The sequence below is a fragment of the Oncorhynchus masou genome, chromosome 1 (assembly GCF_036934945.1).
Source record: "Oncorhynchus masou masou isolate Uvic2021 chromosome 1, UVic_Omas_1.1, whole genome shotgun sequence".
Lineage (NCBI taxonomy): Eukaryota > Metazoa > Chordata > Actinopteri > Salmoniformes > Salmonidae > Oncorhynchus > Oncorhynchus masou.
Window position 1 is genome coordinate 74,546,624 of NC_088212.1, and position 20,400 is coordinate 74,567,023.

Here is a 20,400-nt window from a genome sequence, read left to right on the forward strand (position 1 = left end):
CCTATAGCTCCTCCCACCAGCTGTTGGTGGGTTATTTTATACTAATTTAAATAGTTTGCTTGGAAAATGTTTAAGTTGTTTTAATGTGTGTAGTTGAAATGGTTAAAAGGCAATAGCATTTCAAATGTCTACCACGGTGTTACTATGGTTGGCAATGAATCCATGTTTTGTAAATCTATGCTAATTTAAATGGTTTCTAGTTTATAAAGGTTTTAAAGAAGTCTGAACAGTGCGCGCTAACCAAGGTTGCCAGGTGCACGGTGTTTCCTCTGACACATTGGTGCAGCTGGCTTCTGGGTTGGAGGCGCGCTGTGTTAAGAAGCAGTGCGGCTTGGTTGGGTTGTGTATCGGAGGACGCATGACTTTCAACCTTCGTCTCTCCCGAGCTCGTACGGGAGTTGTAGCGATGAGACTAGATAGTAGCTACTAATTGGATACCACGAAATTGGGGAGAAAAAGGGGTACAATATCTTTTTTTATTAAAAAAAAAAATCTGTATAAAATCTAAGGAGGGTCAGTCTGAACATCTCAACATTGGTTTATCATTGATAGCTTAAGATGTGAAAGAGGAGATAGGTCTCAAATGTTTGCTATTGAAAATATTAAATATTTTGTCAAGAATTCTAAGTTGGGGCAGTTTGCACATTTGGAAGTTGGATGCGGGTTAAAAAGCTTAAATCGTTTAAGCTCTAGAGCGTGCGGAAGAAATCCAATAATAAGAGTATGTATGAAATTTAGAGTGGTCTCGCCTTCAGCAAGCACACTAATAATAGAAAGTATGTATGTTAGGAACTTGAGTGAAGACCCAAACGCGGTTTTAACAGAAAACAGAGTTCTTTAATAAAAAACAGGAATGGCATAAATCCTCTTCCAACGTAGTCAATGGAACCAAAGAACGTAGTATAATGCAGGTTGCACCTGCCATGCATGCAGACTCCGACAGGACAGGACAAGGTGGAAGCAAACGAGACGACAGCTTGCTTCTGGCATCAAAAAACACAAACAAGAATCAGACACTGAAAGTAGCAGGAACAGAGAAAGAAATAGAGACCTAATCAGAGGGGGAAGAGAGAACAGGTGGGGAAAGAGAGAATGAGCTAGTTAGGGCAGATGTAGAACAGCTGAGGAATGAGAGACAGAGAAGGTAACCTAAAAAGACCAGCAGAGAGAGAGAATGAAGAGAAAGGACAGGAACAGACATAACAAGACATGACAGTACCCCCCACTCACCGAGCGCCTCCTGGCGCACTCGAGGAGGAAACCTGGCGGCAACGGAGGAAATCATCGATCAGCGAACGGTCCAGCACGTCCCGAGAGGGAACCCAACTCCTCTCCTCAGGACCGTACCCCTCCCAATCCACTAGGTACTGATGACCACGGCCCCGAGGGCGCATGTCCAAAATCTTACGAACCCTGTAGATGGGTGCGCCCTCGACAAGGATGGGGGGGGAGGGACGAGCGGGGCGCGAAGAACGGGCTTAACACAGGAGACATGGAAGACCGGGTGAACGCGACGAAGATAGCGCGGGAGAAGAAGTCGCACTGCGACAGGATTAATGACCTGGGAAATACGGAACGGACCAATGAACCGCGGGGCCAACTTGCGAGAAGCTGTCTTAAGGGGAAGGTTCAGAGTGGAGAGCCATACTCTCTGACCGCAACAATATCTAGGACTCTTGGTCCTACGCTTATTAGCGGCCCTCACAGTCTGCGCCCTATTACGGCAAAGTGCCGACCTGACCCCCTTCCAGGTGCGCTCGCAACGCTGGACAAAAGCCTGAGCGGAGGGGACGCAGGACTCGGCGAGCTGAGATGAGAACAGCGGAGGCTGGTACCCGAGGCTACACTGAAAAGGGGATAGACCGGTAGCAGACGAGGGAAGCGAGTTGTGGGCGTACTCTGCCCAGGGGAGCTGTTCTGACCAAGACGCAGGGTTACGAAAAGAAAGACTGCGTAAAATGCGACCAACAGTCTGATTGGCCCGTTCGGCTTGACCGTTAGACTGGGGATGAAAGCCGGACGAGAGACTGACGGAAGCCCCAATCAAACGGCAAAACTCCCTCCAAAATTGAGACGTGAACTGCGGGCCTCTGTCGGAAACGACGTCAGACGGAAGGCCATGAATTCGGAAAACATTCTCGATAATGATCTGAGCCGTCTCCTTAGCAGAAGGGAGCTTATCGAGAGGAATGAAATGAGCCGCCTTAGAGAATCTATCGACAACCGTAAGAATAACTGTCTTCCCCGCTGATGAAGGCAGTCCGGTGATAAAATCTAAAGCGATGTGAGACCACGGTCGAGAGGGAATGGGAAGCGGTCTGAGACGGCCGGCAGGAGGAGAGTTCCCAGATTTAGTCTGCGCGCAGACCGAACAAGCGGCGACAAATCGACGCGCGTCACGTTCCCGAGTGGGCCACCAGAAACGCTGGCGAATGGAAGCGAGCGTACCCGAAGGCCGGGGTGGCCGGCTAACTTGGCAGAGTGGGCCCACTGAAGAACGGCCGGACGAGTAGGAACGGGAACGAACAGAAGGTTCCTAGGACAAGCTCGCGGCGACGGAGTGTGAGCGAGTGCTTGCTTTACCTGCCTCTCAATTCCCCAGACAGTCAACCCGACAACACGCCCCTCAGGGAGAATCCCATCGGGGTCGGTGGAGACCTCAGAAGAACTGAAGAGACGAGATAAAGCATCAGGCTTGGTGTTTTTGAGCCCGGACGATAAGAAATAACAAACTCGAAACGAGCGAAAAACAGAGCCCAACGAGCCTGACGCGCATTAAGTCGTTTGGCTGAACGGATGTACTCAAGGTTCCTATGGTCAGTCCAAACGACAAAAGGAACGGTCGCCCCCTCCAACCACTGTCGCCATTCGCCTAGGGCTAAGCGGATGGCGAGCAGTTCGCGATTACCAACATCATAGTTACGTTCTGATGGCGATAAGCGATGAGAGAAAAACGCGCAAGGATGGACCTTGCTGTCAGAGAGAGAGCGCTGAGAAAGAATGGCTCCCACGCCCACCTCTGACGCGTCAACCTCAACAACAAACTGTCTAGAGATGTCAGGTGTAACAAGAATAGGTGCGGATGTAAAACGATTCTTAAGAAGATCAAAAGCTCCCTGGGCGGAAACGGACCACTTAAAGCACGTCTTAACAGAAGTAAGGGCTGTGAGAGGAGCTGCCACCTGACCGAAATTACGGATGAAACGACGGTAGAAATTAGCGAAGCCCAGAAAGCGCTGCAGCTCGACGCGTGACTTAGGAACGGGCCAATCAATGACAGCCGGGACCTTAGCGGGATCCATCTTAATGCCCTCAGCGGAAATAACGGAACCGAGAAAAGGGACAGAGGCGGCATGAAAAGTGCACTTCTCAGCCTTCACATAAAGACAGTTCTCCAAAGGCGCTGGAGGACGCGTCGCACGTGCTGAACATGAATCGAGAGAGACGGTGAAAAAATCAGGATATCATCCATGTAAACGAAAACAAAAATGTTCAGCATGTCTCTCAGGACGTCGTTAACTAGTGCCTGAAAGACAGCTGGAGCGTTAACGAGGCCGAAAGGAAGAACCCGGTATTCAAAGTGCCCTAACGGAGTGTTAAACGCCGTCTTCCACTCGTCCCCCTCCCTGATGCGCACGAGATGGTAGGCGTTACGAAGGTCCAATTTGGTGAAAAACTTGGCTCCCTGCAGGATCTCGAAGGCTGAAGACATAAGAGGAAGCGGATAACGATTCTTAACTGTTATGTCATTCAGCCCTCGATAATCCACGCATGGGCGCAGGGACCCGTCCTTCTTCTGAACAAAAAAGAACCCCGCGCCGGCGGGGAGGAGGAGGAGGAGACTATGGTACCGGCGTCGAGCGAAACCGACAAATAATCCTCGAGAGCCTTACGTTCGGGAGCCGACAGAGAGTATAATCTACCCCGGGGGAGTAGTTCCCGGAAGGAGATCAATACTACAGTCATACGACCGGTGTGGAGGGAGAGAAGTGGCCTTGGAACGACTGAACACCGTGCGCAGATCGTGATACTCCTCCGGCACCCCTGTCAAATCGCCAGGCTCCTCCTGTGAAGAAGAGACAGAGGAAACAGGAGGGATAGCAGACATTAAACAGGTTACATGACAAGAAACATTCCAGGATAGGATAGTATTACTAGACCAATTAATAGAAGGGTTATGGCGCACTAGCCAGGGATGACCCAAAACAACAGGTGTAAAAGGTGAACGAAAAATTAAAAAAGAAATGGTTTCGCTATGATTACCAGAGACAGTGAGGGTTAAAGGCAGCGTCTCACGCTGAATCTTGGGGAGAGAACTACCATCTAAAGCGAACAAGGCCCTGGGCTCCCTAACTGTCTGAGAGGAATGTCATGTTCCCGAGCCCAGGTCTCGTCCATAAAACAGCCCTCCGCCCCAGAGTCTATCAAGGCACTGCAGGAAGCAGATGAACCGGGCCAGCGGAGATGGACCGGAAAGGTAGTGCGTGATCCAGAAGGAGAGGCCTGAGTAGTTGCGCTCACCAGTAGCCCTCCTCTTACTGATGAGCTCTGGCCTTTTACTGGACATGAGGTGACAAAATGACCAGCGGAGCCGCAGTAGAGACAGAGGCGATTGGTGATTCTCCGTTCCCTCTCCTTGGCCGAGATGCGAATACCCCCCAGCTGCATAGGCTCAGCATCCGAGCCGGCGGGGGAGGGTGGCAGTGATGCGGCAGGTGGCAGTGATGTGGAGAGGGGAGCAACGGAGAACGTGAGCTCCTTTCCACGAGCTCGGCGACGAAGATCAAACCGTCGCTCTATGCGAATAGCGAGAGCTATTAAGGAGTCCAGACTGGAAGGAACCTCCCGGGAGAGGATCTCATCCTTAACCTCGACGTGGAGACCCTCCAGAAAACGAGCGAGCAAAGCCGGCTCGTTCCAGTCACTAGAGGCAGCGAGAGTGCGAAACTCAATAGAATAATCCGTTATGGATCTATTCCCCTGACATAGGGAAGACAGGGCCCTGGAAGCCTCCTCGCCAAAAACAGAACGGTCAAAAACCCGTATCATCTCCTCCTTAAAGTCCTGATACTGGTTAATACACTCAGCCCTCGCCTCCCAGACTGCCGTGCCCCACTCACGCGCCCGTCCGGTAAGGAGAGAAATGACGTAGGCGATGCGGGCTGCGCTCCTGGAGTAAGTGTTGGGCTGGAGAGAGAACACCACATCACACTGAGTGAGGAATGAGCGGCACTCAGTGGGCTCCCCAGAGTAACACGGCGGGTTGTTGATCCTGGGCTCCGGAGACTCGGAAACCCTGGAAGTGGGCGGTGGATCGAGGTGGAGTTGGTGAACCCGTCTTGTGAGGTCGGAGACTTGGACGGCCAGGGTCTCAACGGCATGTTGAGCAGCAGACAATTCCTCCTCGTGTCTGCCTAGCATCGCTCCCTGGATCTCGACGGCGGAGTGAAAAGGGTCCGGAGCCGCTGGGTCCATTCTTGGTCTGATTCTTCTGTTAGGAACTTGAGTGAAGACCCAAACGCGGTTTTAACAGAAAACAGAGTTCTTTAATAAAAAACAGGAATGGCATAAATCCTCTTCCAACGTAGTCAATGGAACCAAAGAACGTAGTATAATGCAGGTTGCACCTGCCATGCATGCAGACTCCGACAGGACAGGACAAGGTGGAAGCAAACGAGACGACAGCTTGCTTCTGGCATCAAAAAACACAAACAAGAATCAGACACTGAAAGTAGCAGGAACAGAGAAAGAAATAGAGACCTAATCAGAGGGGGAAGAGAGAACAGGTGGGGAAAGAGAGAATGAGCTAGTTAGGGCAGATGTAGAACAGCTGAGGAATGAGAGACAGAGAAGGTAACCTAAAAAGACCAGCAGAGAGAGAGAATGAAGAGAAAGGACAGGAACAGACATAACAAGACATGACAATGTATGAAATCTAGAGTGGTCTCGCCTTCAGCAAGCACACTAATAATAGAAAGTATGTATGAAATTTAGAGTGGTCTCGCCTTCAGCAAGCACACTAATAATAGAAAGTATGTATGAAATTTAGAGTGGTCTCGCCTTCAGCAAGCACACTAATAATAGAAAGTATGTATGAAATTTAGAGTGGTCTCGCCTTCAGCAAGCACACTTATAATAGAAAGTATGTATGAAATTTAGAGTGGTCTCGCCTTCAGCAAGCACACTAATAATAGAAAGTATGTATGAAATTTAGAGTGGTCTCGCCTTCAGCAAGCACACTAATAATAGAAAGTATGTATGAAATTTAGAGTGGTCTCGCCTTCAGCAAGCACACTAATAATAGAAAGTATGTATGAAATCTAGAGTGGTCTCGCCTTCAGCAAGCACACTAATAATAGAAAGTATGTATGAAATCTAGAGTGGTCTCGCCTTCAGCAAGCACACTAATAATAGGAAGTATGTATGAAATCTAGAGTGGTCTTGCCTTCAGCAAGCACACTAATAATAGGAAGTATGTATGAAATCTAGAGTGGTCTTGCCTTCAGCAAGCACACTAATAATAGGAAGTATGTATGAAATCTAGAGTGGTCTTGCCTTCAGCAAGCACACTAATAATAGGAAGTATGTATGAAATCTAGAGTGGTCTTGCCTTCAGCAAGCACACTAATAATAGGAAGTATGTATGAAATCTAGAGTGGTCTCGCCTTCAGCAAGCACACTAATAATAGAAAGTATGTATGAAATTTAGAGTGGTCTCGCCTTCAGCAAGCACACTAATAATAGAAAGTATGTATGAAATCTAGAGTGGTCTCGCCTTCAGCAAGCACACTAATAATAGAAAGTATGTATGAAATCTAGAGTGGTCTCGCCTTCAGCAAGCACACTAATAATAGGAAGTATGTATGAAATCTAGAGTGGTCTTGCCTTCAGCAAGCACACTAATAATAGGAAGTATGTATGAAATCTAGAGTGGTCTTGCCTTCAGCAAGCACACTAATAATAGGAAGTATGTATGAAATCTAGAGTGGTCTTGCCTTCAGCAAGCACACTAATAATAGGAAGTATGTATGAAATCTAGAGTGGTCTTGCCTTCAGCAAGCACACTAATAATAGGAAGTATGTATGAAATCTAGAGTGGTCTTGCCTTCAGCAAGCACACTAATTATGCTAATAAATATGTGGCATATTGTGGTATATTATGGTAATAAATGAGGGCTTGGGGAAGTCCAGAGTTATACAAAATGAAATAAAGAGAACAGAAATAGTGCTACCTGTGTCACTTCCTGTCACATGCTCATTGTGGATCTGCTGGAACCCTGGAACAGGCCGGGTAGTCAGGTACCAGACAGCATGGAGCACGTCAGTGGCATGGACCCGGTTATGATCTGAGTACAGGCAGAGATTCACACTGGACATCACACATCAGTCACAGTAATACCTCACCACATCATGTACATGAGGTAGAAGCTACTATTACATATGATGGTGCATGTCTGTATGGTGTCCTGCTGTATGTAGTGAACTGTAGACCTATTATGGGGATTCATTTCTACTTCATGACAACCTGGGTAAATCATTTCAAATAATACTTGAAGTGGGAATGATTTAGCTGCCTGGAATAGTCTAAACTGGCGTAATTAAGCGAAATTAAACGCCATTCAAATACTTTTTCAAATTCTTATTTTGATATATTTTTTACATCCCCTTTTTTCTCCCCAATTTTGTCATATCCAATTACGATCTTGTCTCATCGCTGCAACTCCCCAACGGGCTCGGGAGAGGCGAAGGTCGAGCCATGCGTCCTCCGAAACATGACCCGCCAAACCGCGCTCCTTAACACCTGCCCGCTTAACCGCGCTCCTTAACACCTGCCCGCTTAACCCAGAAGCCAGCCGCACCAATGTGTTGGAGGAAACACAGTTCAACTGATGACCGAAGTCAGCCTGGAGGTGCCCGGCCAGAGCGTGATGAGCCAAGTAAAGCCCCCCCAGCCAAACCCTCCCTTAACCCGGAAGCCGCTGGGCCAATTGTGCGCCGCCTTATGGGACTCTCGGTCACGGCCGGTTGTGACACAGCCTGGGATCGAACCCGGGCCTGTTGTGACGCCTCAAGCACTGCAATGAAGTGGACCGCTGCGCCACTCGGGAAGCCCATACCTTCATGTTTTTCACCCAGGTCTGATAATTTCTACATCTGAGTAGAGAATACACCAAGTGTTAATATGGGCTTTGTGCCTGGACTGAAGAAAGCACAGGCAGCACTATACTCACAGGGAATATCCCTATAGCCGTTCTCCAGAGCACAGAAATAGGACATGAACTCCCTCACAGGGATCTTAAACATCTCAAACAGACAAGTGTCCTGGAACAGAGTGTAGGTCACCTGGGGAGAAAGACAACAAATAAAACACCTAGATTAATTTAAAAAACAAATACATTTTTTTTGACATTAACCAAGCCATTCCCCTCAGACACAGACAGTGAGACACTGGGAGAACAGTGTACTCAAAACAGCACATAGAGGAATCCCCAAGAACACCATGAGCATTCAGGCAAATATCAGTAATGGGGATCATACCGTTCTCAACATTTAAACCAATCATTCAAGTGAGTTTCTCCAAATAAATACATTCAACGGCTGCTTCACAAAACTACTCTTAGCCCTATGGGTTCTGGTGCACTATATAAGGAATAGTGTGCCATTTGGAATACAACTCAGGTGTTGCTTATTCAAATATTAATTGATGTAACATAGTGGTTCCCAAACTTCTTATAGTCCCATACCCCTTCAAACATTCAACCTCAGCTGTGTACCCCCTCTAGCACCAGGAACCGTGCAATCTCAAATGTTGTTTTTTGCAATCATTGTAAGCCTGCCACACACACTATACGATACATTTATTAATCATAAGAATGAGTGAGAGTTTGTCACAACCTGGCTGGTCTTTCAAGCTGTCAAGCATTCCCTTGGCAGCAAAGAGCCTCTCGGTGGATGCTGCAGTGTACCCAAGTAGCGTCGGGAGCAACTGCACTATGTCTCCCTGTCACGGCTTTTGCGCCATCTTTTGCGGCATCAGTACAGATACCAACATGAGCAGCAGCTACGTTTGGCTACATACGGACCGTTAGTGGAATTCCCGTGAGAAAGTAACGGTTAATGTGATTGGATGTTAATTATTTGACTAGACTACCTGTATTTGACATTGTGTTGTTATTTGGCTGAACACTAGATGGTTGAATTTTATTTTTGGCAGTGAACCGAGGCTACTCAGGCGAGAGAAAAACCTCACCCAAATGTATAGCCCCGTTGGAAAATATAAATGTACTGTTTGAAAATGTGAAGATTATAAAATTGAAAAAATAAAATTCAAAAGTAAAATAAAAAATAAAATTTGAATCATATTTTTATTTGGCGTACCCCCGACGGCATTGCCCCAGTTTGGGAATACCTGATGTAACAGATCATGGCGTATGACAGATAGATGGTTGCTATATGGTTGGTATGTGGTTGTACTGACATAGCTGAGTATTCTTCCTGTCTTCCCTCCTGTTCTGTTCATCAGGTCAAAGATCTGGAAGTTCCAGCTGTTGATCTTCTCCATGAGGTCATCGTGGTTCTCCAGCAGGGGGTCTAGTCTGAACTCACCCTACAGGCAGGAGAAGACAACAGCACAGACACATTTTAAACAAACACACACACACACACACGTTTAGATAAACACACACATGCATGCAGGCAGGCAGACACGCTCACACACACACACACACACACACATAAAAACACACACATACATTAACACACACATACATACACACCCATTAACACACACAAACACACATTAAAACAGACACACATTAACACATACACACACAGGCCCGTAGACAACCAGACTATTCAAAACACCACATCGTAAATCTTATGAATCTCATTCCTCTGTTAAGGGGATAGAAGCAGGCTCCAGACTGACTATGTATGCATTGCTTTTGAATAATTCGCTTTTGAATTACCCCACAGAATCCTCAGATGAACCCTACACAGTTGTCTTAACAGCTGGCTTGATTTAACGAGGCTTGGTTTGTCCAATAAAGAAAGTGAGAGCACAGCCCAAGTAAACGGCGGGGGCATTCCAGGACAGAGCCAGATCAACACTACCCCCCATCACACTGGTTTACACGGCTGTTAGATACATCACAACAGACTGAAATACATGCACCCAATGAGTGTCTGAGGAAAACCTTTACTGTGTTCCCAGAACTAACTAGAGGACACATCCTATAGCTAGCTACACTGTTACATGTGTTGGCCCTCACTCAGAGGGAGTCTCCTGGTTAGGATAGTTTAGTGGCAGCAATGCTACACACAGGAAGTCTAACGAACGCTGTAAGGTGTTGGCATTGACTGAGACATATCCCTTCAAAGTTACTGTTATGTAACAGCGTAGCCTACCTTTGTTTCTTAAGTCTACACAGAACAACACAGAGTAAAATGACAGAGCCAACACAATGTATTTCAATAGGGAAGGTGCGTTGGAGTAGCTGAGGGGAGGCGCGTCAGGTTGCATGAGGTTGTGCTAAACAACGCACTACCAAAACACTCTCACAAAGGTACATAGCTCATACTCCTCCATTAGCTTGTGTGGGAATGCACCCTTAGCATACTGTAGCACTGCATACCTCTGTTTCCTGAGTCTGCTGCTCTGTGGTGGCGCTCTGCTCCTCCTCGTCTGTCTGGCCCCGGCTCCTTGCGTCTGGATTCCTGTCCCCGATCAACTCGGCCTCCACACTCTCCTCCCTGATCAGTGCCTCCCCCATGAACTCTGACCCCTCACCTGCTGTGGAGGAGACACATTGCAAATCACAGTGAGTTGACCACTGGTTTCACATTCCGGTGGGAAGCATTATTCGAATGAATTGACTCTCTGGTACAGCATGTCCAAATGGTTTTCAGTCATTTGAGAGTGGAAACAGTAAGCTAAGCCATGGGAGTGTGCCCAAAAACCCTGTGCAGCCTATGTCTGTACAGAGTGAGGCTACATTCCAGCAGGTGTCATACCTGAGCGTCTGCGCTGGGCCTCAGCATGACCAGTGAATGGCAGGTGTCCCTCCCCCGCCTCCATACTGGGCATGTTCTTCAGCATCTGACGACCACAGCTACAGGGTGAGCAGAGGGACAAACACAGCCGCACTTATCATCAACACACATACTCTACTCTACAGCTGAACTGGCTCTACAACACCAGGAGATAATGGAGGGGGTAGGGGAAGGGGGTAGTAAATTGCCCTACCTGGTGCACAGGGCAGCGGGGCTGCGATAGGGCCCCTGGAAGTCAGCGGAGCTGAGGATGTAGCCCAGGGGCTTGTGCAGGTTGACACTGGGCTTGGTGAGGAAGTCAGCTGTGTCAGGGAACTCCACCGGGGGGCGCGTAACCTGGGAGGAGAGACCTCCCCCTTGAGGACTGTGGCTGGGGGAGCTGACAGGACTCAGACTGGGGGACGCACCTGTAGAGCGAGAGAGATAGAAGAGAAATGAGAGAGAGAGATAGTCAAACTTAAAAACATATTCCACACAGTGTATCAGACCTGTGTGTACAGTAAATCCTCATGGTCTCACCTGCTCTCCTGGGTCCGGCATGGTAGGTCAGGGTCACAGAGGAGGACCTCTGCTTAGGGATGGTCAGCAGGTTAGCATTGGGCCCATTGGACAGAGAACCCGTGCTGGAACACACACACACACACACACACACACACACACACACACACACACACACACACACACACGGCACTTACTGCTAGAACTAATGAGACAACATCAGTTAAAATGCTTTCATATTCAATCTACACCATTATAAATGTCAACTTTTTCACACCCGCTCTTATGTATAATGAAGAACTTAGATACATGTTACATAGCATACAGTAACACTAATTATATGACTCATTTGGTGCTCAAAGTAAGACAATGAAAATCAATGTTGAAACTGTATCCTTGAAGAAGACAAAGATCCATAAAAGATCAAGTGACTCATCTAAACAGTGTTGGAACAAACAGAATGAAGGAATGTTATGGTCATTATCTGTTAGGCATATCAGTTTACAGAGCTTGACCACTACTGCCTCCCAGTGGATATAAAGGGGAACCACATCTTCAGGGAGTTTAATCAAGGACAGATGGTAAAGAATGTGTTGCTGAGGGAGGGCCTGCTTGTTCATATCAGGGTTAAAGATGGGGCGTGTGCCATGTTGAAAATGACTTGACCTTGAAAGATATTCTCCAGTACTTTTATATACCTTTTAGCCAGTAGTTCTGAAAGTAGTGCCCGCGAGCAAAAAGTGGTCCCCGAAAAACTCTGTACTACCACTCAAATGTGTTGATATGTGCACCACGTCATTACTCCCTTTCTCTCTCTACTGTGTGAGTGTCTTGCTAGCTGTCACTCAAGTGGTGAGGGGCTGAAGCTCATTTGCTAAAACTCTAATTGCTAGGGGACTTGCCCACATAGAACTACTAAACTAAATGCATGCTCTTCAGCTGATCGCTACCCGCACCTGCCCGCCTGTCCAACATCACTACTCTGGACGGCTCTGACTCAGAATACGTGGACAACTACAAATACTTAGGTGTCTGGTTAGACTGTAAACTCTCCTTCCAGACCCATATCAAATATCTCCAATCCAAAGTTAAATCTAGAATTGGCTTCCTATTTCGCGACAAAGCATCCTTCACTCATGCTGCCAAACATACCCTTGTAAAACTGACCATCCTACCAATCCTCGACTTTGGCGATGTCATTTACAAAATAGCCTCCAATAACCTACTCAACAAATTGGATGCAGTCTATCACAGTCAATCCGTTTTGTCACCAAAGCCCCATATACGTACTACCCACCATTGCGACCTGTACGCTCTCGTTGGCTGACCCTCGCTTCATACTCGTCGCCAAACCCACTGGCTCCATGTCATCTACAAGACCCTGCTAGGTAAAGCCCCGCCTTATCTCAGCTCGCTGGTCACCATAGCATCTCCCACCTGTAGCACACGCTCCAGCAGGTATATCTCTCTAGTCACCCCCAAAACCAATTCTTTCTTTGGCTGCCTCTCCTTCCAGTTCTCTGCTGCCAATGACTGGAACGAACTACAAAAAGCACTGAAACTGGAAACACTTATCTCCCTCACTAGCTTTAAGCACAAACTGTCAGAGCAGCTCACAGATTACTGCACCTGTACATAGCCCACCTATATTTTAGCCCAAACAACTACCTCTTTCCCTACTGTATTTAATTTATTTATTTATTTTGCTCCTTTGCACCCCATTATTTTTATTTCTACTTTGCACATTCTTCCATTGCAAATCTACCATTCCAGTGTTTTACTTGCTATATTGTATTTACTTTGCCACCATGGCCTTTTTTTTGCCTTTACCTCCCTTATCTCACCTCATTTGCTCACATCGTATATAGACTTGTTTATACTGTATTATTGACTGTATGTTTGTTTTACTCCATGTGTAACTCTGTGTCGTTGTATGTGTCGAACTGCTTTGCTTTATCCTGGCCAGGTCGCAGTTGTAAATGAGAACTTGTTCTCAACTTGCCTACCTGGTTAAATAAAGGTGAAATAAAAAATAAATGAATAAAACATAGGGGTAAATGTAGGGAAAATGGCGCCGCACAGCTTCCAGAAGAAAGTTGCTTTGAAACTAGGGATTTCATGGCAAATTGAGGTAAGACAGTTATTCTGCACATAGATTATGCATGTATGAACTACACAGTGCCACATCCAGCCGAAAACGTGAGGTTTAAAAAGTACTTATTAGTCGCCAAATTACCGGGACATGTCTTTAACCTTTAACCCGGTGTCTGAACTCTGAAGTCCCACCTGTGTGTGGTCGTACCTGGTCATATTAAGGTCAGGGTGTGTATGTGTGTGGTCATACCTGGTCATATTGAGGTCAGGGTGTGCATGTGTGTGGTCGTACCTGGTCATATTAAGGTCAGGGTGTGTATGTGTGTGGTCGTACCTGGTCATATTAAGGTCAGGGTGTGTATGTGTGGTCGTACCTGGTCATATTAAGGTCAGGGTGTGTATGTGTGTGGTCGTACCTGGTCATATTAAGGTCAGGGTGTGTATGTGTGTGGTCGTACCTGGTCATATTAAGGTCAGGGTGTGTATGTGTGGTCGTACCTGGTCATATTAAGGTCAGGGTGTGTATGTGTGTGGTCGTACCTGGTCATATTAAGGTCAGGGTGTGTATGTGTGTGGTCATACCTGGTCATATTGAGGTCAAGGTATGTGTGGTCGTACCTGGTCATATTAAGGTCAGGGTGTATGTGTGTGGTCGTACCTGGTCATATTAAGGTCAGGGTGTGTATGTGTGTGGTCATATCTGGTCATATTGAGGTCAAGGTATGTGTGGTCGTACCTGGTCATATTAAGGTCAGGGTGTATGTGTGTGGTCGTACCTGGTCATATTAAGGTCAGGGTGTATGTGTGTGGTCATACCTGGTCATATTGAGGTCAGGGTGTGTATGTGTGTGGTCGTACCTGGTCATATTAAGGTCAGGGTGTATGTGTGTGGTCGTACCTGGTCATATTAAGGTCAGGATGTATGTGTGTGGTCATACCTGGTCATATTGAGGTCAGGGTGTGTATGTGTGTGGTCGTACCTGGTCATATTAAGGTCAGGGTGTATGTGTGTGGTCGTACCTGGTCATATTAAGGTCAGGGTGTATGTGTGTGGTCATACCTGGTCATATTGAGGTCAGGGTGTGTATGTGTGTGGTCGTACCTGGTCATATTAAGGGCAGGGTGTATGTGCGTGGTCGTACCTGGTCATATTAAAGGTCAGGGTGTATGTGTGTGGTCATACCTGGTCATATTGAGGTCAGGGTGTGTATGTGTGTGGTCGTACCTGGTCATATTAAGGTCAGGGTGTATGTGTGTGGTCATACCTGGTCATATTGAGGTCAGGGTGTGTATGTGTGTGGTCGTACCTGGTCATATTAAGGTCAGGGTGTATGTGTGTGGTCGTATCTGGTCATATTGAGGTCAGGGTGTGTATGTATGTGGTCGTACCTGGTCATATTAAGGTCAGGGTGTGTATGTGTGTGGTCGTACCTGGTCATATTAAGGTCAGGGTGTGTATGTGTGTGGTCATACCTGGTCATATTAAGGTCAGGGTGTGTATGTGTGTGGTCGTACCTGGTCATATTGAGGTCAAGGTATGTGTGGTCGTACCTGGTCATATTTTGATCAGGGTGTATGTGTGTGGTCGTACCTGGTCATATTGAGGTCAAGGTATGTGTGGTCGTACCTGGTCATATTAAGGTCAGGGTGTATGTGTGTGGTCGTACCTGGTCATATTAAGGTCAGGGTGTATGTGTGTGGTCATACCTGGTCATATTGAGGTCAGGGTGTGTATGTGTGTGGTCGTACCTGGTCATATTAAGGGCAGGGTGTATGTGCGTGGTCGTACCTGGTCATATTAAAGGTCAGGGTGTATGTGTGTGGTCATACCTGGTCATATTGAGGTCAGGGTGTGTATGTGTGTGGTCGTACCTGGTCATATTAAGGTCAGGGTGTATGTGTGTGGTCATACCTGGTCATATTGAGGTCAGGGTGTGTATGTGTGTGGTCGTACCTGGTCATATTAAGGTCAGGGTGTGTATGTGTGTGGTCATACCTGGTCATATTAAGGTCATGGTGTGTATGTGTGTGGTCGTACCTGGTCATATTAAGGTCAGGGTGTGTATGTGTGTGGTCGTACCTGGTCATATTAAGGTCAGGGTGTGTATGTGTGTGGTCATACCTGGTCATATTAAGGTCAGGGTGTGTATGTGTGTGGTCGTACCTGGTCATATTGAGGTCAAGGTATGTGTGGTCGTACCTGGTCATATTTTGATCAGGGTGTATGTGTGTGGTCGTACCTGGTCATATTGAGGTCAAGGTATGTGTGGTCGTACCTGGTCATATTTTGATCAGGGTGTGTGTGTGTGGTCGTACCTGGTCATATTGAGGTCAAGGTGTGTATGTGTGTGGTCGTACCTGGTCATATTAAGGGCAGGGTGTATGTGCGTGGTCGTACCTGGTCATATTAAAGGTCAGGGTGTATGTGTGTGGTCATACCTGGTCATATTGAGGTCAGGGTGTGTATGTGTGTGGTCGTACCTGGTCATATTAAGGTCAGGGTGTATGTGTGTGGTCGTATCTGGTCATATTGAGGTCAGGGTGTGTATGTATGTGGTCGTACCTGGTCATATTAAGGTCAGGGTGTGTATGTGTGTGGTCGTACCTGGTCATATTAAGGTCAGGGTGTGTATGTGTGTGGTCATACCTGGTCATATTAAGGTCATGGTGTGTATGTGTGTGGTCGTACCTGGTCATATTGAGGTCAAGGTATGTGTGGTCGTACCTGGTCATATTTTGATCAGGGTGTATGTGTGTGGTCGTACCTGGTCATATTGAGGTCAAGGTATGTGTGGTCGTACCTGGTCATATTTTGATCAGGGTGTGTGTGTGTGGTCGTACCTGGTCATATTGAGGTCAAGGTGTGTGTGGTCGTACCTGGTCATATTGAGGTCAGGGTGGGGTCCCGGTCTCTTGCCGTTGTTGCGTTCCCAGCGGGAGGAGGCCGACTCCAGAGGGGGGAGAGTGGAGGAGGTGGAGCCGCGGCGGAGTTGGGGGGTTGGTAGGCTGTTCCTGCTGCTAAGACCCTAGGTGTGTGGAGGGGAGGAGGGAGACATTATTACATTATGGTCAATGATGCTATAACACAGTCAAAGGCAGATCTATATTCAGCTCACCACCAGGTTACATAGAGTAGAGCAGGTGTACAACTAGAAACAACTAAACTGAATCTACGTAACACTGGTGAACACATAGAAGAGGAACATTCATTATGAGGATAAGATACCATGTATAAGTGGATAATGTGTTGGCCTGCTAGTCTCAGCAGCCTTCTTTCTGTGTGTTAGTTATGACCTGCTAGTATCACATTCAGAAGGTTGCTGGAGGCCCACCTTCAGGGGCTTCCTGTCGCCCCTCTCTGCAGGGTCCTCCACCTCGGTACAGGGGTAGAAACCTGGGAAGGGGGTGAAGGGGTTGACCCTGGGCCGACAGGAGCCAGAGAAGGTCCCCATGAGGCTGCTGACGCTGCGCAGGGACGAGACGGTGTGTGGCGACAGGGACGAGTCCATCAGCAGGTCAGACACCATGTTCCTGGCCTCGTTGATGACCGACAGGTCCACTCCGTTACCACTTACCGCTCCCTGGGGACATGGAGGAGACAAGGGGACACATGTCAGAGAGATGCCTCATTCAGCAGAGCACAAACATACAGTAGATACTGTACTAGAGAAGAGAGACTGGTGTCCTTTCATCATTCCTTTACACTGTTTCTAATGAAACCAGATTGGATTTAAATGACCAAACAGAAAAGCTTCTGAAGAAGAAATTCCTTCTTAATTGCCATTTTTTCCTTAACTATGGACTTATGAAGAAAGTTAGGCGAAGGTGCTATTCCTCCAAAAGGTTCTTGTTTTTATGTTACTTCTTATGTTTCTCCTTAAACAAAAAAATAAGTATAAATGAGATGCTTGAAAATAAAGTAATTTAATTTATTCTTGGAATTCCCAGGTAGCTAAACCATTGTCTTATAGAAAGAATATGAACAAACTTTATCTGAAAGTTTCAGTGTTAATTGTTTTTAAGCCATGAACATTTTAGACCAGTAATCCCAATTAGAAATATGCTAACATGATTGCCATTGCTAGATAGACAGCTAGCTGGCTGGGTTGCCTAACGACAAACATCTCAAGATAGTTAAGAAGTTCATAAGAAGACATCTGAGAAGTTCATGAGAAAAATCATTAATTCTTAAGACATTTTTGAGGATCTGCACTAATGAGTTTATTTTTCTTCTTCTAAAGAAGCTTCTTAAGTTTTAGCGTAAAAAGTGTTTAGTGAATCTGGGCCCAGGACATCTACAGGTATCACACATACGCAGATACACTGTCAGATAGCTGTAACAGGACACTGCTGGCCTCATTGTGATGGGACTGTACTCGTCATTCCTCCTCTTACAGCAGTAGAGGGTAGTGTGAAGGGCAGACAGGCTTGCTGCTGAGCTCATGGCATTGATGCTGGGTAACTGAAAGGCTGTTTGGACCAGTGATGTCAGTAATAAAGGGGAGTGGTGCTGGCTGGGCATGGTACTGGCAGGGCATGGTGCTGGCTAGGCATGGTGCTGGCTGGGCATGGTGCTGGCAGGGCATGGTGCTGGCTGGGCATGGTGCTGGCTGGGCATGGTGCTGGCTGGGCATGGTGCTGGCAGGGCATGGTGCTGGCAGGGCATGGTGCTGGCTGGGCATGGTGCTGGCAGGGCATGGTGCTGGCAGGGCATGGTGCTGGCAGGGCATGGTGCTGGCAGGGCATGGTGCTGGCTGGGCATGGTGCTGGCAGGGCATGGTGCTGGCAGGGCATGGTGCTGGCAGGGCATGGTGCTGGCTGGGCATGGTGCTGGCTGGGCATGGTGCTGGCAGGGCATGGTGCTGGCTGGGCATGGTGCTGGCTGGGCATGGTGCTGGCAGGGCATGGTGCTGGCTGGGCATGGTGCTGGCTGGGCATGGTGCTGGCTGGGCATGGTGCTGGCTGGGCATGGTGCTGGCAGGGCATGGTGCTGGCAGGGCATGGTGCTGGCTGGGCATGATGCTGGCTGGGCATGGTGCTGGCTGGGCATGGTGCTGGCTGGGCATGGTGCTGGCTGGGCATGGTGCTGGCTGGGCATGGTGCTGGCTGGGCATGGTGCTGGCAGGGCATGGTGCTGGCAGGGCATGGTGCTGGCAGGGCATGGTGCTGGCAGGGAATGGTGCTGGCTGGGCATGGTGCTGGCAGGGCATGGTGCTGGCAGGGCATGGTGCTGGCTGGGCATGGTGCTGGCAGGGCATGGTGCTGGCAGGGCATGGTGCGGCAGGGCATGGTGCTGGCAGGGCATGGTGCTGGCAGGGCATGGTGCTGGCAGGGCATGGTGCTGGCAGGGCATGGTGCTGGCTGGGCATGGTGCTGGCTGGGCATGGTGCGGCAGGGCATGCTGCTGGCAGGGCATGGTGCTGGCAGGGCATGGTGCTGGCAGGGCATGGTGCTGGCAGGGCATGGTGCGGCAGGGCATGGTGCGGCAGGGCATGGTGCTGGCAGGGCATGGTGCTGGCAGGGCATGGTGCTGGCAGGGCATGGTGCTGGCTGGGCATGGTGCTGGCTGGGCATGGTGCTGGCTGGGCATGGTGCTGGCTGGGCATGGTGCTGGCAGGGCATGGTGCTGGCAGGGCATGGTGCTGGCAGGGCATGGTGCTGGCTGGGCATGGTGCTGGCTGGGCATGGTGCTGGCTGGGCATGGTGCTGGCTGGGCATGGTGCTGGCTGGGCATGGTGCTGTCAGGGCATGGTGCTGGCAGGGCATGGTGCGGCAGGGCATGGTGCGGCAGGGCATGGTGCTGGCTGGGCATGGTGCCTGTGTGTGGAGTAAAAGTGCAGCGCCCAGTGACGACAGCTAGGTGGCTGTGTGTATGTCATGACACTGACGGAAATCCTGCCTGCACCCCTACCCCTCGTCACCCTGTCCATACTACTGACTGTTGCTGTGCTGATAGACACCATATAAAATACTAGAGGGTTTGGAGAACTAGGCTGCCCTTTGAAGGCCCGGCTCTGTGGCCACAATGAGTGGTGAGTGATGAGTGGGGCACACGTCAGTGAGAGGAGCGCTGCTTCCTGTTGATCTACCTGTACAGTGTGTCTGCAAAACACTGTGGACCCCAACAGGATGACAACACATACAAGGCACAAAATACACACACACATAGGCAGGCCGACACACACAGTCCAAACATCTACACACACACACAAGCTTACAAAAAACACTGATGCTTCCATTTTACGATGCATGAAGTAGACCTAGCATAAAACGTGTGTCAGCGATTTGACAATAAATTGGAACACAAGGCCAGTATACTAGATTAGAAAGATTATATGGAGGCTCTCCAAAATGTATCGAGATACATCTGATTTCCTAAAAGGTTGGAGTTAGTTAAAAGAAATCCCCCCTCTATACTTATTAATTCCAGCCTCAATTCTTTGAAATATGATATACTGTACCAGTATCCAGATGAGTATATGATATACTGTAGTCAGTATCCAGATGAGTATATGATATACTGTAGTCAGTATCCAGATGAGTATATGATATACTGTACCAGTATCCAGATGAGTATATGATATACTGTAGTCAGTATCCAGATGAGTATATGATATACTGTACCAGTATCCAGATGAGTATATGATATACTGTAGTCAGTATCCAGATGAGTATATGATATACTGTAGTCAGTACCCAGATGAGTATATGATATACTGTACCAGTATCCAGATGAGTATATGATATACTGTACCA

The 20,400-nt window shown here is 48.1% G+C and overlaps 1 protein-coding gene across 2 annotated transcripts in view; it reads right to left on the minus strand.

Annotated features, from left to right (window-relative positions):
- Positions 1–20,400, minus strand: part of LOC135550467 (cGMP-inhibited 3',5'-cyclic phosphodiesterase 3B-like) — a 93,315-nt gene that overhangs the window by 8,884 nt on the left and 64,031 nt on the right. The window contains exons 3-11 of one of the 2 annotated variants that reach the window (XM_064981322.1): positions 16,977–17,225; positions 16,522–16,670; positions 11,572–11,675; positions 11,246–11,459; positions 11,014–11,111; positions 10,635–10,789; positions 9,479–9,607; positions 8,232–8,343; positions 7,233–7,346 (exon numbers count right to left, since the gene is read on the minus strand). In XM_064981322.1, coding sequence (XP_064837394.1) covers positions 7,233–7,346; positions 8,232–8,343; positions 9,479–9,607; positions 10,635–10,789; positions 11,014–11,111; positions 11,246–11,459; positions 11,572–11,675; positions 16,522–16,670; positions 16,977–17,225 — 1,324 coding nt within the window. Of the gene's footprint in view, positions 1–7,232; positions 7,347–8,231; positions 8,344–9,478; positions 9,608–10,634; positions 10,793–11,013; positions 11,112–11,245; positions 11,460–11,571; positions 11,676–16,521; positions 16,671–16,976; positions 17,226–20,400 lie in introns of both variants that reach the window. The other variant, XM_064981313.1, reaches the window with a different exon arrangement.